This window comes from Cryptosporidium parvum, chromosome 6 (genome assembly GCF_000165345.1).
Source record: "Cryptosporidium parvum Iowa II chromosome 6, whole genome shotgun sequence".
Lineage (NCBI taxonomy): Eukaryota > Apicomplexa > Conoidasida > Eucoccidiorida > Cryptosporidiidae > Cryptosporidium > Cryptosporidium parvum.
This window is the reverse complement of record NC_006985.1, coordinates 1,120,895-1,136,391: the sequence shown is the minus strand read 5'-3', so window position 1 is coordinate 1,136,391 and position 15,497 is coordinate 1,120,895. Positions and strand designations below refer to the sequence as shown.

General features: G+C 31.6%; 6 protein-coding genes across 6 annotated transcripts; 3 read left to right on the top strand and 3 right to left on the bottom strand.

The window, feature by feature from the left end:
* Nucleotides 1-367: 367 nt before the first annotated feature.
* Nucleotides 368-1,790, bottom strand: cgd6_4760 (tubulin beta chain; the record flags this gene model as incomplete). Its single annotated transcript, XM_627803.1, has 2 exons — nt 368-1,606; nt 1,692-1,790. Coding segments are annotated over 2 exons (1,338 nt in total), but the record flags the coding sequence as incomplete, so codon positions are not given.
* A 1,669-nt stretch (nt 1,791-3,459) lies between these two features.
* Nucleotides 3,460-6,555, top strand: cgd6_4750 (splicing factor 3B subunit1-like HEAT repeat containing protein; the record flags this gene model as incomplete). The annotated part of the gene is made up of 1 exon (XM_627802.1): nt 3,460-6,555. One exon carries the CDS (start codon nt 3,460-3,462, stop codon nt 6,553-6,555), a length of 3,096 nt encoding a protein of 1,031 aa, XP_627802.1.
* A 219-nt stretch (nt 6,556-6,774) lies between these two features.
* On the bottom strand, nt 6,775-7,608 carry cgd6_4740 (hypothetical protein with 6 transmembrane domains and signal peptide; the record flags this gene model as incomplete). The annotated part of the gene is made up of 1 exon (XM_627801.1): nt 6,775-7,608. One exon carries the CDS (start codon nt 7,606-7,608, stop codon nt 6,775-6,777), a length of 834 nt encoding a protein of 277 aa, XP_627801.1.
* Nucleotides 7,609-8,572: 964 nt separating this feature from the next.
* On the bottom strand, nt 8,573-9,409 carry cgd6_4730 (hypothetical protein with 6 transmembrane domains; the record flags this gene model as incomplete). Its single annotated transcript, XM_627800.1, has 1 exon — nt 8,573-9,409. One exon carries the CDS (start codon nt 9,407-9,409, stop codon nt 8,573-8,575), a length of 837 nt encoding a protein of 278 aa, XP_627800.1.
* Nucleotides 9,410-12,183: 2,774 nt separating this feature from the next.
* cgd6_4720 (hypothetical protein) lies at nt 12,184-12,681 on the top strand (the record flags this gene model as incomplete). The annotated part of the gene is made up of 1 exon (XM_001388315.1): nt 12,184-12,681. A coding segment is annotated over one exon (498 nt), but the record flags the coding sequence as incomplete, so codon positions are not given.
* Nucleotides 12,682-12,914: 233 nt separating this feature from the next.
* On the top strand, nt 12,915-15,335 carry cgd6_4710 (5x RRM. Mrd1p like, splicing related; the record flags this gene model as incomplete). Its single annotated transcript, XM_627799.1, has 1 exon — nt 12,915-15,335. The coding sequence occupies one exon, from the start codon at nt 12,915-12,917 to the stop codon at nt 15,333-15,335; it is 2,421 nt and encodes an 806-aa protein (XP_627799.1).
* Between the last annotated feature and the right edge of the window lie 162 nt (nt 15,336-15,497).

Here is a 15,497-nt window from a genome sequence, read left to right as displayed (position 1 = left end):
CACACACGCAAGTACTGCATGAATACCGGTATGCTGGCAGTATTGCAGAATTGCATGCATAATGTGGATAGCGCACATACGTGTAAAATGATTAAAGAATTGTTTAGGGGGAAAAAATAAATTAAAGAATGAGCTTATTGTTGGAAGGTTTGAAATGTTTGTGCTAAATGATGCCTGGATTGTGAGAAATTCCGGAATTCTACAAAAGTTCTAAATTATGATGCCCTGCAAGCTAAACGCGTATTATAATAGGGTAGCAGAATCTGAAATATTCTCCCGATAGCAGATCTATGGGAAAAATGATGAAATCGACTATAGCCACCCCATGAGGATAGCTTCCCAATGGTTTGATTTATGTCCAAGAAGTTTAAGCCTCAATATGATGTTCGTCATCTGGGTATTCATCTTCTTCAACTGGAACATCTTGATATTGTTGATATTCAGAAACTAAATCGTTCATATTGCTCTCAGCTTCAGTGAATTCCATCTCATCCATTCCCTCTCCAGTATACCAGTGCAAGAAGGCCTTTCTCCTGAACATGGAAGTGAATTGCTCAGCAACACGTCTGAACATTTCCTGGATGGCAGTAGAGTTTCCAACAAAGGTTGAAGCCATCTTCAATCCTTTTGGAGGAATATCACAAACTGATGACTTGATATTATTTGGAATCCATTCAACAAAATAAGATGAGTTTCTGTTTTGAACCAAAAGCATCTGTTCATCAACTTCCTTTGTTGACATTCTTCCTCTGAACATTACACTAGCTGTGAGATATCTTCCATGTCGAGGGTCTGAAGCACACATCATATTCTTTGCATCAAACATTTGTTGGGTAAGCTCTGCAACTGATAAAGATCTGTATTGTTGAGAACCTCTTGATGTTAGAGGTGCAAACCCAATCATGAAGAAGTGTAATCTTGGGAAAGGAACCAAGTTAACGCACATCTTTCTTAAGTCACTGTTTAGTTGACCTGGGAAACGTAGGCAACAAGTTACGCCAGACATAGCAACTGAAACCAAGTGATTCAAATCTCCATAAGATGGATTTGTTAGTTTCAATGTTCTAAAGCAAATATCATACAAGGCTTCATTATCGATTACTTGAACAGCATCCGAATTTTCAACCAACTGGTGAATTGATAAGGTTGCATTGTAGGGCTCTACTACAGTATCTGATACCTTTGGAGATGGGAATACTGAAAAGGTCTGCAAAATACGATCTGGGAATTCTTCATGAATCTTTCCAACCAACAAAGTACCCATACCTGATCCTGTACCACCTCCCAAAGAGTGAGTGATTTGGAAACCCTGTAAGCAATCACAAGATTCTGCCTCATGTCTAACTACATCCATTACAGCATCTAAGAGTTCAGCTCCCTCTGTATAATGACCTTTGGCCCAAATATTACCAGCTCCACTTTGACCAAAAATGAAGTTATCAGGTCTAAATAATGATCCAAAAGGACCAGCTCTAACTGAATCCATTGTTCCTGGCTCAAGATCTACCAAAATCGCTCTTGGAACGTATCTTCCACCCGAAGCTTCATTGTAGAAAACATTAATACGTTCCATCTGTAAATCTGATTCTCCATGATAAGTACCAGTCTAAATTCATATTTCAAAGAAAAAAAAAGAAAAAAAAAAAGTCAATTATTCAGTTCAAATTATTTCAATTATTTTCAAAACTTACAGGGTCGATCCCGTGCTCATCAGAAATGACTTCCCAGAATTTAGCACCAATCTGGTTCCCACATTGTCCTCCCTGAATATGAACAATTTCTCTCATTCTCTTTTATCTTATTAATGGTAATTAGGAATCAATTAATATGAATATCCTACAAATTATAGTAATCAACAACTTATTATAATCTATAATTCAAGTTCCCCAATAGCCAGAAGATTACCCAACCTTTTCTTGGGGATTTTGATCATTTACTTACCACAAGTTGCGAGATCTTAACGAATTCTATTTTGAGATATTCCTTATAATTAATAGAATTATACCTCCAATTATTCCACACAAAGAAAAACACTTGAAATTATACTATTCAATGACGGACCCCACTTTTTAAGTAAAAATTACGTATGAAATCAAGCAGAAATCAGGCTTCCATATGGATTACTATAGAAGCGGGTCAGGGGGGATTGGGACTATGTAGATTTTATCCAAGCTTATTATTAATGTTTTTTCCATTAATTTTCTTTTTTTTTTTCCTCTAAACTAAAACAGCTATTAAAATACATTTTCTTTGCACTTCTTTCTCTTTTTTCTCCCATTCTACCTGGATTCTACTATTCTCAATATATGATGTTCCTATTTATTCGCGCTAAACTCCTAAATTACTAGTTCATCTAAAAAAAAAAAAAGCATAAATGTTCAAATATGAATATTACTACTTCACGTACATTCTTTTGAAGCATTTACTTATCAACTCATAGATCTCCCTCTTGTTTTCCTACATTCGTTTCTCCCACCGTTTCATTTCTTGAGGTGCTTCCCGAAGTTACTTGAATATGCGTGGGGTGGCGCCGGAGGGGTGGCGCCGTGTGGGGAATTTGTTAAAATAGCATGTAGGTGTTTAAGTTTAAATTATTAACTTCTGAAAAAAATGAACATTTTTTTGTTACAAAATTTAACTAATTTTCTTTTTTGTGACCTTTCCTAATTACTAATATATTTATAAGCTAGTCATTCGCATTTCTAAATCGTTTAGTCAAACAATTTTTCCATCTTGGATGGATACTTCCTCTGCAATGGTTCTGCTGAATTATTGGGCATATTAGTAACCAAACTCCTTATATTTGAAGGGAAAAATTTATTTTCACTTGTATTCCTTGTGGAATATCACTACTTTGAGACCAACTTGAATTCTGGTTCTTGCTCATTGAAATCGGTCTATTATCAGACTTCTCTAACAAAGTCACAAGATTGGGTATTCATACTAATTCTAAGCTAAAACAAACTTATTCATGTTCATATTCTAAACTAACAGTTTTTCCTCAATTTATTATGTTACTAGTGCGAATTTGATGAAAGCTAAATAAAACTATATATACTTGAATTCATAAATTCTGTCCTTTATACTTTTCCCGCCAAAAGTTTTCTCTTCCTTCCTTACTTCTTTAAGTATAGAACTATCATATTGCATGAAATTAGTTTGGATTACACTGAAAAATTCTAACTGGTAATGAGAAATGAAGTCATAACTTCTCTCTTTGGACTTTCTTTAACTCTTTCTCTCCCCTCAACCTTTGCCCTTATTAATTCAGGCTCTTTGACTTGGAGTATAGCCCGCCAAAAACAAACAGAATTGATTAATATTAATATAGTAAGAAAATCCCTGTAGGTTATTTTCCCAAAATTAAAGAGAAGTGGATTAAGAAATAAGAAAGTTCTTAACACACTTATTTTTTGCTCTTGTTGAGCTTTTTTGGTGGGGTTATTAGGATTTTTGAGAATGTCAGATGAGGTAGGTAAATTGGATTGGACAGCAATGGAGGATGGACGAGGAGAGGGGCTCGTCATTTTAGAACAGGAAAAGGCTCCAACAAGACCTCAAAGACGTAAGAAAAGATGGGATATTGTACCTGATGAGGATCAGGAAGTTAGTAGTTGCGGGAAGCTGGACCAAAAGAAGTCAAGATGGGACAATGGGGAAGTGGAAACCCTTAGAGAGGCTAAGGAAACGGTTGAAACTAATAGTTCAGAACAATCATCAGAGGTTTGTTCTGCCCAGAGAACTACTTCTGAAGAAGGAAGGTTTCATCCACCTTTTCAAAAAGAGTTTACTGACGAGGAATTGGACAAGATCCTCCCTTCAGAAGGGTACGAGATTGTGAAACCTCCTGAAGGATATGAGAAGCTTAGAAGAGCTAATTTGGAGAACAAAAGAAAGCTTTTAGAACCTAAAATTACTTTATATGATATTCCTGAACCAACCAAATCTTTTCAAGAAGAATTGGGAGAAAGTAAGGATGTTCCCCAGCAAGGTTTTATGAGACAGGTATTTCATTCTGAACTTGGAGAGTTATCTCTAAGAATAGAAGACTTCCATTTCTTTGGGAAACTCTTTTCTAATATTTCTGATGATGACCTTTCTCCTGAGGAAGTTAACGAGCGACTTGTATTAACACTTTTATTGAAAATAAAAAATGGAGCTCCAATACTTAGAAGAAAGGCAATGAAACAGATTGTAGAAACTGCTCGTGATCATGGACCTGGAATTATTCTAAATCATCTTCTTCCATTGCTAATGCAATCTACTTTGGAAGAGCAGGAAAGGCATATGCTTGTTAAAGCTTTAGACAGAATCCTCCAACGTCTAGGAGAGAAAGTTAAACCATATGTTCATAAGATTTTGGTTGTAATAGAACCAATGTTGATAGATCAAGATTATTATGCTCGCCAAGAAGGAAGAGAAATCATTTCAAATCTTGCAAAGGCTGTTGGACTGGCTACTATGATTGCAACTATGAGACCAGATATAGATCATCCTGATGAGTATGTGAGGAATACTACTGCTAAGGCTTTTGCTATTCTGGCCTCAGCTATGGGAATTCCCTCATTGGTTATCTTTCTACAAGCGGTTTGTCAGAGTAAGAAGAGTTGGCAAGCAAGGCATACTGGAATTAGGATTGTCCAACAAATAGCTATTTTGCATGGGAGCTCAGTTCTCCCTCACTTGAAGAGTTTAGTCCAAATTATTTCTCATGGTTTAAGTGATGAAAATCAAAAAGTTAGAGTAATTACAGCTCTCTCACTTGCATCATTAGCTGAAGCTTCGTCACCTTATGGCATTGAGGCTTTTGAACCAATTCTGGGACAAATTTGGAAAGGGATTTCTGAATATAGAAGTCGAAATTTGGCAAGTTACCTTAAAGCCATGGGACAAATGATTTCTCTTATGGAAACAAATCAAGCTTGTTATTATATTAAGGAAATCTCTCCTGTACTAGTAAGGGAATTTGGTTCACAGGATGATGAAATGAAAAGAATCGTCCTGAGAGTTCTGGAACAATGTGTTTCTGTTGAAGAAATTGGGTCAGAGTTTGTTAAGCAAAAGCTTCTTGGACCTTTCTTTGGACAATTTTGGACTAGTCGTAATTCTTTGGATAAAAGAACCTCAAAATTGGTCATAAATACAACAGTTTCACTTTCTAAACAAGTTGGATTGGAGCCTATTTTGGATGGATTACTAATATTTCTCAGAGATGGTAGTGAGACATTTAGAATTCAAGCCTTAGAAACTGTCAGAAATGTAATGGAGATTGTTCCAGTAATTCATTTGGAACAGAGACTGGAAAAACTCTTAGTTGATGGAATATTATACATCTTTCAGGAAAGTTCTACTGACGAGGATTCGTCTGTTGTTGAAAATGTAGGTAGAATATTAACTTTACTTGGAACAAGATCTAAACAATACTTACCCCAAATATCCTCAATTATTAGATGGCGTCTTAATACTCCTTCTCCAAGAGCAAGACAAACAGCTGCAGATTTAGTAGCTGGTATTATTGGAGTTATGAAACAATGTGAAGAAGAACAAATGATTGCTCATATTGGATTATTTCTATACGAATATTTAGGCGAAGAATATCCAGAAGTTCTTGGGAGTATTATTGGAGCATTACATGCAATAGTAACTCAAGTAAGAGTAGAGAAATTAAGCCCTCCAATCAAAGAATTAGTTCCAAGATTAACCCCAATTCTGAAAAATAGACATGAAAAAGTACAAGAAAATATCATACAGCTTTTAGGATGCTGTGCAAAGAAAGGAGGTGATTTTGTATCTCCTAAAGAATGGGACAGAATTTGTTTTGATCTTTTAGATAGTCTTAAAGCTAATAAGAAGTCTATTAGGAGAGCATCAGTCAAAACTTTTGGTCATATTGCAAAGACTATAGGACCACAAGATGTATTAGTAACTTTGTTAAACAACTTAAGAGTACAAGAGAGACAACTTAGAGTTTGTACTACTATTGCTATTGCTATAATTTCAGAAATTTGTATGCCTTACACAGTACTTCCAGCTATAATGAATGAATATAGGATTCCAGACCTTAATGTCCAAAATGGAGTTTTAAAGACTCTTTCATTTATGTTTGAATACATTGGAACAATGTCAAAGGATTATATTTATGCTTTAACTCCTTTATTGGAGGTAGCTCTTACAGATAGAGATCAGGTTCATAGGCAAACAGCAGCATGGGCTTGTAAGCATTTGGCTTTAGGAGTAGCAGGGACAGGATGCAATGATGCTCTAATCCATCTACTTAACTTTCTTTGGCCAAACGTCTTTGAGAACTCTCCTCATTTAGTTCAAGCTGTATACGAAGCCCTAGATGCATTTAGAGTCGCCCTAGGTCCTGGAGTTATCTTAAACTACCTTTTGCAGGGGCTCTTCCACCCAGCAAAGAAAGTTAGAAGTGTCTATTGGAGAATTTATAATAACTTATATATTGGAAGCCAAGACTCTTTGGTTCCATTCTTTCCACCAATTCCACAAATTGGAAATAGGAATTTTGATATCAATGAATTTTATTACTTTATTTAACATTTTATTAAAACTAGAAAAAAAGTAACAAATAAGTAATTATCAATTAGTACTACATAACTAATAAAAATCACCCCAATAACTTTTTTAAGAACATTAACATCAAACTAAATTAAATTATCCCTAAAAATAGTCTCCTTCGTATTTCAACAATTTTTCGGACACAAGTACATGTAGATTGTATGCATTTTAGGCGCGCATGTAAAACATTTAACCAAACTATACACGGGCTTCAACATTTAACGCATTAGTGGAATTTTTAAGACTTGAATGATTCTCTTCAGTAGGGAGAGGAATTCTTCCCTTGACTTTTAGATAGCTTCTGTGGAGTAGACCAACTAGGATTAAGAACGATATCCAAGAAATGGATGCGAAGAACATTGCACTAGATGGATCTGAGTTTAAGTTAATTAATCTATCCTTGAAAATATCGATATTATTAATAACTACGGAAAAGATTGAAATGGAAAGGTATCGAGGGAAAAAGGTAAAGTTACCAATGATTAGTTGTGGAATTGAGATGTTAGTAAGACCAAAGATGATGTCATAGAAGAAATGAGGAGTAATAATGAGTCTCGCCAATATTACGAACACAAGTCCAAGATTATCTGAAGCATCATTTAAAGCATTTAAGTAATCCCAGTTTTCTTGTTTTCTCTTAATATATGGATAAATTATTTTACGAGATATTAACATAATTATAATTGAGCCAACATTAACTGCAATAATTATAGAGAGCATGGATAAAGCTAATCCTTGATAGAATGGGAAATTCTTGTAATAGTAAACTGCGGACAAAAAGATTAATGGTTCAAAGCTGAATGGAAGTAAAGCATAGAAAATAGAATTTAAAAGTATTAAACTGTATAAAATAAAAAGATTTCCACCTGAAATTTGTTCAATTTTTTTAAAGAAGTATAAATTGTCTATCAAATAAATAGTAGTCCTGGAAATAACGACAAATAAAACTATTGCCAGAATGAGAAAGAATGCTATTGTTGCATTCCTCAATATTTTGGAAGAACTTGATCTTGAATCAGTTTGAGTAGTCATTTGATCTTTTATTAAATTAAAAAGAAAAGAATCGTAATAATATTTTTTAGAGTACAAGGGGTGACAGAATTACTTAGAAAATATTTGGCGGCAAATTATATCCTTTATATATTTCCAACCAAAAAATTAGGCGGACGCCGGAGAGAAATTTAATAAATAATAAAAATTATAAATCGGGGTTGAAGTTTTGAACAAATTTAAGAGAGAGTAAATGAATTAAAACTCCATAACTAAGTAGTTAAAATAGTTTTTTTAATTATTTAACTTTGTTAGTTTTCAAAACAAATATTTTTATTTTTGGCGGGAACATGTTGTTCCCTCGAGCTTTTGAATAAATTAGGGTTTAGATATTATAAAGTATTTTGGATTTAGGGTTAGCTCTTCGTCTGGTAGTTGAGCAAATATATATATAGATTATAATAAAAACAAAATATAAGAATGTTCTTGAAGAAATGATAAGTTCTTTAAAGAATATTTTATACAAGAAAATGGTTAGTGATGATCTTAAGTAAAATATTACAAGGGAAAATGACACTTCTCTAGAAAATTTAATATTTTTGCAAGAAAACATTTGTTTCCCACATATTTAGACAAATTATACAGCTATTTCAGATACAACGAATATTTATGAAATTCTCTAAAAAAAAATCTTATTTCTCTACTATTAGGCTTTTTTACATGTTTAGGCGGGAGAAGTAATTTTATTAAAAAATTGATTTTTAGAAATTAAATAAAAAATATATTAGATTAATTGAATATTGTAAAACAAGGATCTATTTACTGATTTTTTTTGTAGTTATAAAGCAAAGTAGAGATAAATTTAGTTTTCTGAAAATTACAATAATCGAAAGAGTAATATTAACTCAGAATAGTGATTGGTTTTTATAAACAAAATTAGGATAGGTATAGCTGACACCAATATATATATGCATTTCATGTGATCTTGAGCAATAATAGGAATGAATTATAAATTATCAATACGATGGAAAGGAGCAGAAGAGAGGGGAGTGTTGACATGCTCTAACAATGATTCAGTTTTCTGATTGATTTCCCGAAATTTCTGAAATATAATATAAAAAAGTAAAGACATAGAAATAATGGAAAATGAGAAAAATAATAGTGCATATTTAGGATGAATATAGTTGGTATTAAGTTCATTCTTGAGATGATTATTGTCATAGATTGAGGCTCCGAATAATATTAATGAAATTTGAGCCGGGATAACTGCAAAGTTACCTAGAAATAAGTTAAAAAATGAAATATCTGTTAAACCCAGTAAACAATTACTTGGAACAAAAGGTAAAAAAAGAGAGAGTCTAATCAATGCAAGTAGTAGAAACCCTCTTTCTTTTGCTATTTCGTTGAATGCAGAAAAAAATTTGTACTGACGAGCCTTTTCCCCCAAATATTTTGGAAAACAAAATCTGGTAACAATAACCGTCAAGAATGTACTGATTTGTGTGGCGTTAAAACATATAAATAAACACAAAAGTACATCAATAGTGGGTCCATTAATACTTGAGGTAAAAAATGCCATAGATACTAAGATTGGTTCAATAGGTACTGAAATGGTCATTAATAGTGAAATAATTATTGTTGAGATGGTTGTTGTTATTATAACATTTTCTTTAACTTCCACAGAAAACTTTTCTATCCAATGAGTTGTATCTCGAAAATGGTATAAAATAAGTACTATTGACACTGTTAATATTGTTGTAAATGCTAGCTTTAATGCCATATATGAGTATATTTTCACATCTATTTTTCTTAAAGCAGAAAATCTTTCCAAATTTTTGCTCATCTTGAATTATTGTTGGAATTTAACTGGTAGAAATACCCAGCTACAATCTTATGAATCCTTCAAACTATTTTGATTCTTATTTTAGATCTTCAAATTTTTTTTTCTACTCTCCAAATTCAAGCCCTGATTTGCAGGTAATATCTTACAATATTGCCATTTGCCCGCCCAAAATGTGGGGAAAAGTCATAAAAGATTATTTGGAAATATTAGTAACCAAGAATTTTATTAAAAAAAAAACAAACAGATATATAGAAACAATTAGTTATTAGACTAATTTGTAATTTAGGTATTAATTATTTCAGATTTTCTGTTAATAACATGAATTTAGGTTAAATTTATATTTTAATCAACTTAGAATCTTTTCTAGTAAAACTTTGCAAAAAAATTAATTTAAATAAACAATTAATATAAACCAAAATTCTTATTTAAAGATGTACCAATTAAAACTTTTCTTAACCAAAACTTTCTATAACATGCATTTATGCATTCATTTAAAGCCCGCCTAAACTCTAAAGAATTAATTAAATATTCTATATTAAAATTATCAACAATAGTGAAATACGGAAATTTCAAAAAACTTGAAGAAAATGGGGTTGTGATAATGAAATAAACATTTTGAAAAGACATCAAATAGTCGTTAACAATGATTAAACTTTTGAAATCAGCTTAATCCAATTAAATACATGAATAATAGATTTAGAGAAGAATACTTCTTCTATAATTATTTATATCAATCAGACGAGATGTTGGATTATTAATATCATTTCTCAAACAAGTTTTTATATTTTATTTAGTAACAAGATATATTTAAATGATGATGATCACCAAAATCAAACTAAAAATGAAGAATATCGGAAAGTTTATTAAACATTCCACTTTTACACAGTATTGTAAGGATAATGTAGAATCAGACATTTCTGAAAATATTATTAATAATATTGAAAGGATTTTTTGAAATAATCTATATTTTGAAAATTTTGTTTCCTTAAACTTGTTATAATAAGTTTACAAATGATGAAAAAGGTCATAATTGTGTTGACTTGGATAAAAAATGTATGTAAAACAAAGAGTATGAGAATTAAGAACCAAATTTGAAGAATTAATCTGCAAAATATCCTATAGGTTGCCTTTATAATCAATTATAGTGGATACGAGATTTACAATAAAAAACAGTTTGTATAAGCTAAATAGTGAGTAAAATTAAAGTACGTATATTACAAATTCTAAAATATTTCTTATAAGAAGTTCATTGAGGAAACTCCATATTTCCATCAGATAACTATGTACAATAAGACTATGTTTAAATTAACTGCAAATTTACAAGTTATTCCACTCATTCTCACGTTCAATAAGTTTATTATTTGTCTTCTATCATTGATACTATAATTAAAACTAAAAATTTATTAAATATTGGAAGCGTCTAAGATTAAACAAATAATCATCTAAACCATAAATATAGTTTTTTAAATGCAAAAAATATAAATTGTAACTCACAAATTTGACATGCCGGTATATAAATGGCGGCAACTTTGTTTAAACAAGTTAATTGTGATAAAATGCTCATGAATTGGAAAGAAGGTTCAAATTTGAATTTTGAAAGGACTATTTGTAATTTTATTAGATTGAATAATAAAAAGAAAAAACTATAAGATTTTTGTACTTTAGTAGAAAAAAAATTGATTTTGATTCATCTTATATTATAGGACAGGTTAGGATTGATCAATATTTAAGCTTTTAAGATAATTCCTTAATTAGATGAAAATTGAATATAAAAAAATTCATAATATTGATATGTTGTATTCTACTTAATTTAAAAATTAATCTTAAGTTCTTCCAAATTTTGAATGCTGTAATTTGAAAAATACTAGTAATAAACAAAATAAGGTATTTAATTACATTTTAATTTGCTTTAATATAATCCCTGATAATTCATACTGTGTGGTTAGAAAATAACAAATAGTTTATTGTTATTATGCAATAACATTGGCAAATGGGCTAAATATAAACAAAAAAAAGGATAACTGAAATTCTATAGGTATTTTAGTTAGAGTATGGGATAAATGCATGCATGCATGCATCCCAAAGGCAAACTTTTGATTGGGTCCAAAAAATGTTGATGATTATGTTAACATTATAATAATTAGAGATTTAAAATAACCTAAAGAATTTATTCACAAACTTGAAAAAACAATAAACATTTAATTATAGTATCAATTGCTAACTAAGATCGATCAAAATGCATTAATATTTGCATATTCTGTTGTCAATTGTTTATTCCAGGATTGTTATTTCGAATAAAAATATTGGGTTATGCCAAAATTATTTAAAAAAACCCGCCAAAATCTACTTAAAACAATTTATCTAAAGGAAAAAGAGATTTGTTGAGTAAAATAAGAAATTAAATGTCAAATGAAGAGAAACCATTTTCATATTTAATACATAAGGTACTGAATATTCTGCAGTCAAACACAGTTCCATTAAGAAGGAAGGAGATTCACAACATACTTTGCAAGGATGGAGTACAAATATCTCTAGAAAGCGATTTTTGGACAAAAATTCATCTACATGACAGAATATTTTTGGACCAGGCGACAGGTAAATATAGTTATAAATCTCCATATGATAAGCTGAATAGTGAGATTTCTCTATTAGCATTCGTGAGGCAACATCAAGATGGTCTTTTAATTGATGAAGAACTATTGAAGGTAAGTTATATTAAAACTAACAATATTGATCGAGTTTGAACTTAACTTAATTCCTAGACAAATTCCAGTATGGAGAGATGGATTCGGAACTTGATGTGCAAAAAAGCAGTTAGGTGCCTAAGACAACAGCAAACAGCAGGTAGAATAAGATGCAAAAATGGAGGACTTGCGAGTACAGGTTCTTCAACAGGAACTGGTTGTCCGTTATCATCTCAAAGACCCTGTGAAGCTTGTTCTTCTTTAAAAGGAGTAGTTCTTTATCCCTTAACTGAGAATGTAGGAATAGAAGAAATTAAGATGGATGATGATATTAAGGAAATGTGGAAATCTTTGATAAGCAAAAAAGGAATGAATTTGGAAGATATTATTCGTACTACAAAAGGTGAAATGGCGGTTAGAAAACTTCTTGGTCTTGATAAAACTTCCAACTCTTCCGAATCTACTTCCAAGAGACGTCAAAACAAAACTTCATCCTCTAACAACATGGAACTGAAACGAAGAAGAATCAAGATAAGAAACTCACATATTTTTAACAATTCTGATGAACTATTTGCCCCTAATACTTAGTTTTCTCTTTGTTTATAGATATTTTCCTTTTTTAAATTGTTTTTTTTTAAATCCCCTTCTTTTCCTTCAACCCATTAATTTTCCTGGCATGCTTTTTTATTATTTGGCGCTCATGTCATAATCGACTAGGCGGGAGTGCTTTTTGCTATTGGAATGAACTTAAATGGGAGTGATATAGAGAAAAAATAAAAAGGAAAGTTTGGTTGAATCCTTAATTGAATTGTCTTGGAAGAATGACATCTGATGTTTCTGGAGGTGGTACAAAGGGTGAGGCTACTTCATCCAGAATAATTATCAAAAATCTTCCGAGTTATCTCTCAGAAAAGAGACTAAAAGATCATATATCTTCTATTGGTTGCAACATAACTGATGTAAAAATAGTTAAAAAGAGATCTGAGAAGAACCCAGAAGTAGAATCAAGTAGGAAGTTTGGATTTGTTGGTTTTTACTCTGAAGAAGATGCAAAAAAAGTTTTGGAATACTTTAATGGAACATTTATAGATACTTGTAGAATTAATGTTCAGTATGCTTTTCCTCCTGGATCAGATTTACTTCCTAGACCTTGGAGTAAATATTCAATTGGTAGTTCTCAGTATAACAGGAGAAATAATATTAAAGAAAATACAGAGGTTGATGAAAAAGAACCAATCACTTTAAGTAAAGAAGATGATTCAAAGAAGGAAAACTTTAAGAAATGGATTTCCCAAAAGAATTCAAACAAAAGTTGGCTAGATTCTGCAGATCTTATAGATAATAACGAGATTAACTCTGTTAAGAATGATTCATCTGTCAAGATTTCAAGTGAAATTGTAAAACCAACTAAAGCAGGTGTCTCGAATGTAAGAAAACATATACAGTTTTCAGAGTCTGAATCTGAGCCTGAATCTGATTCTGATCCTGATCCTGATCAGAATTCTGATCAAGATTCAGAGTTAAAACATGAGACATTTAATGAAAACGATGATAATTCTAGCACAAATGTATCTGAGTCTGATTTGTCATCTGAATCGAATACGGATTCAGATGATAATCAGGAACTTGAGGAAGTTGTTGATATTGGAGAACAGATTGTTACATCTCCAATGGAAACTTCCAGGTTAATGGTGGTAAATATTTCATATTCCACAACAGAAGAGGATTTGAATAAGTTTTTTTCCAAATGGGGAGAAGTCAAATCAGTAAATATTATTCGCTCGCCAGAATCTGGAGTTTCAAAAGGATATGGATTTGTCCAATACGAATTTGTTGAGCATGCAGTTTCTGCTTTATCCCAAGCTCATTTATCTCTTCTACATGGGAGAGTACTAAGAGTATCTCCAGCTTTTAATAAACCAACAAAAACTATCACGGATTCTTTCAATGAATCCAATGTAATTGTACACTCGGATTATAAATTGAAAGCTTTAAACAAAAGGAAAGAATCTTCAATAGACAAAAAAACTTGGAATCTTCTTTATATCAGTGGGAATTCTGCAGTTAATGCTTTCATAGATAATGAGGATGTTAAAAAGCATGATATTGTTGATATACAAGCACCAGATTTGGCCTCCAGAGTATCCTTAATGGAAACTCATGTTATTTCAGCTACTAAAGAATGGTTAAAGAAGGAAGGAATTTCAGTTAAGGCTTTTGAAGTAGAGGGAAGCGACATATTTACAGCAAAACTAAAATTTGAAGGAGTCAAAAATGTTGAAAGAAGCAAAGATACCATTATCATTAAACATTTACCTTCAGATCAAGTAACATTATCCGACCTTCAGAAAATTTGTTCTCCTTTTGGTAGAATTAATCGATTATGCTTATCTCCAAGCAAGACCATTGCAATTGTACAATTTTTGGAGGAATCCTCGGCAGAATCTGCCTTCAAAAGATTAGCATTCAAAAGATTCAAAAGTGTTCCACTTTATATAGAATGGGCACCAGTTAATTTGTTTGTCTCAGAAACAGAAACACAGAAAGAAAAAGAGACAGAATCTAAAGTTGTTAACAAGAAAGAAATTTTGGATATTAATGAAGATTTAGATAATACAAATGCCGTTCATGTATTTGTTAAGAATTTAAGCTTTGATACTACAAACAAAGCTCTTGAGAATCTATTTAGCAAAGTTGAAGGGTTTAGAAAGGCTACAATAACAATGAAAACCCATTCAGACTCTGATGGGAATATTATTAAAAAATCAATGGGTTATGGCTTCCTTGAGTTCAAAACAAGCGAAAATGCTAAAGAATGTATTAAAAGGATGCAATCAGTCACTTTAGATGGACACACACTGGAACTTAAAATCTCAAAAAAATCTAAAACTTCTCAAGTAGATGAGAAAACATCACTTCCATATGGAAGCCAACTTACTGATATTGGAGTAAAGAATGTATCTAACAAACTTCTTATTAAGAATCTTCCATTCCAAGCAACTAAATCTGACATTATGTCACTTTTCAACTCTGTCGGAACGGTAACTTCCATTAGAATTCCAAAGAAATCAGATGGAACTAATAAGGGCTACTGCTTTATCGAATTTCTTGGAAAATTAGAGGCTATTTCAGCATTGGAACAGTTCCAACATACTCACTTATACGGGAGGCATCTAATTATTGAAGTAGCAGAAAATGATGACGATTCTTCTCCAGGAAAAAAGAAAGCAAAAAGTAGTTAAGAATATTAAACAATTCGGGTATATATCTATTACGTAGACAAAATTTATATATGTTTTCCTCTCATTTTAATTCTATAATATAGTTAAAAGATTTCCCATTTTTCTCTTTTGTCCACTTTCTAATTGTTTTCTGCTCTTTCCATTCGCATGTTGGCGCCTAAA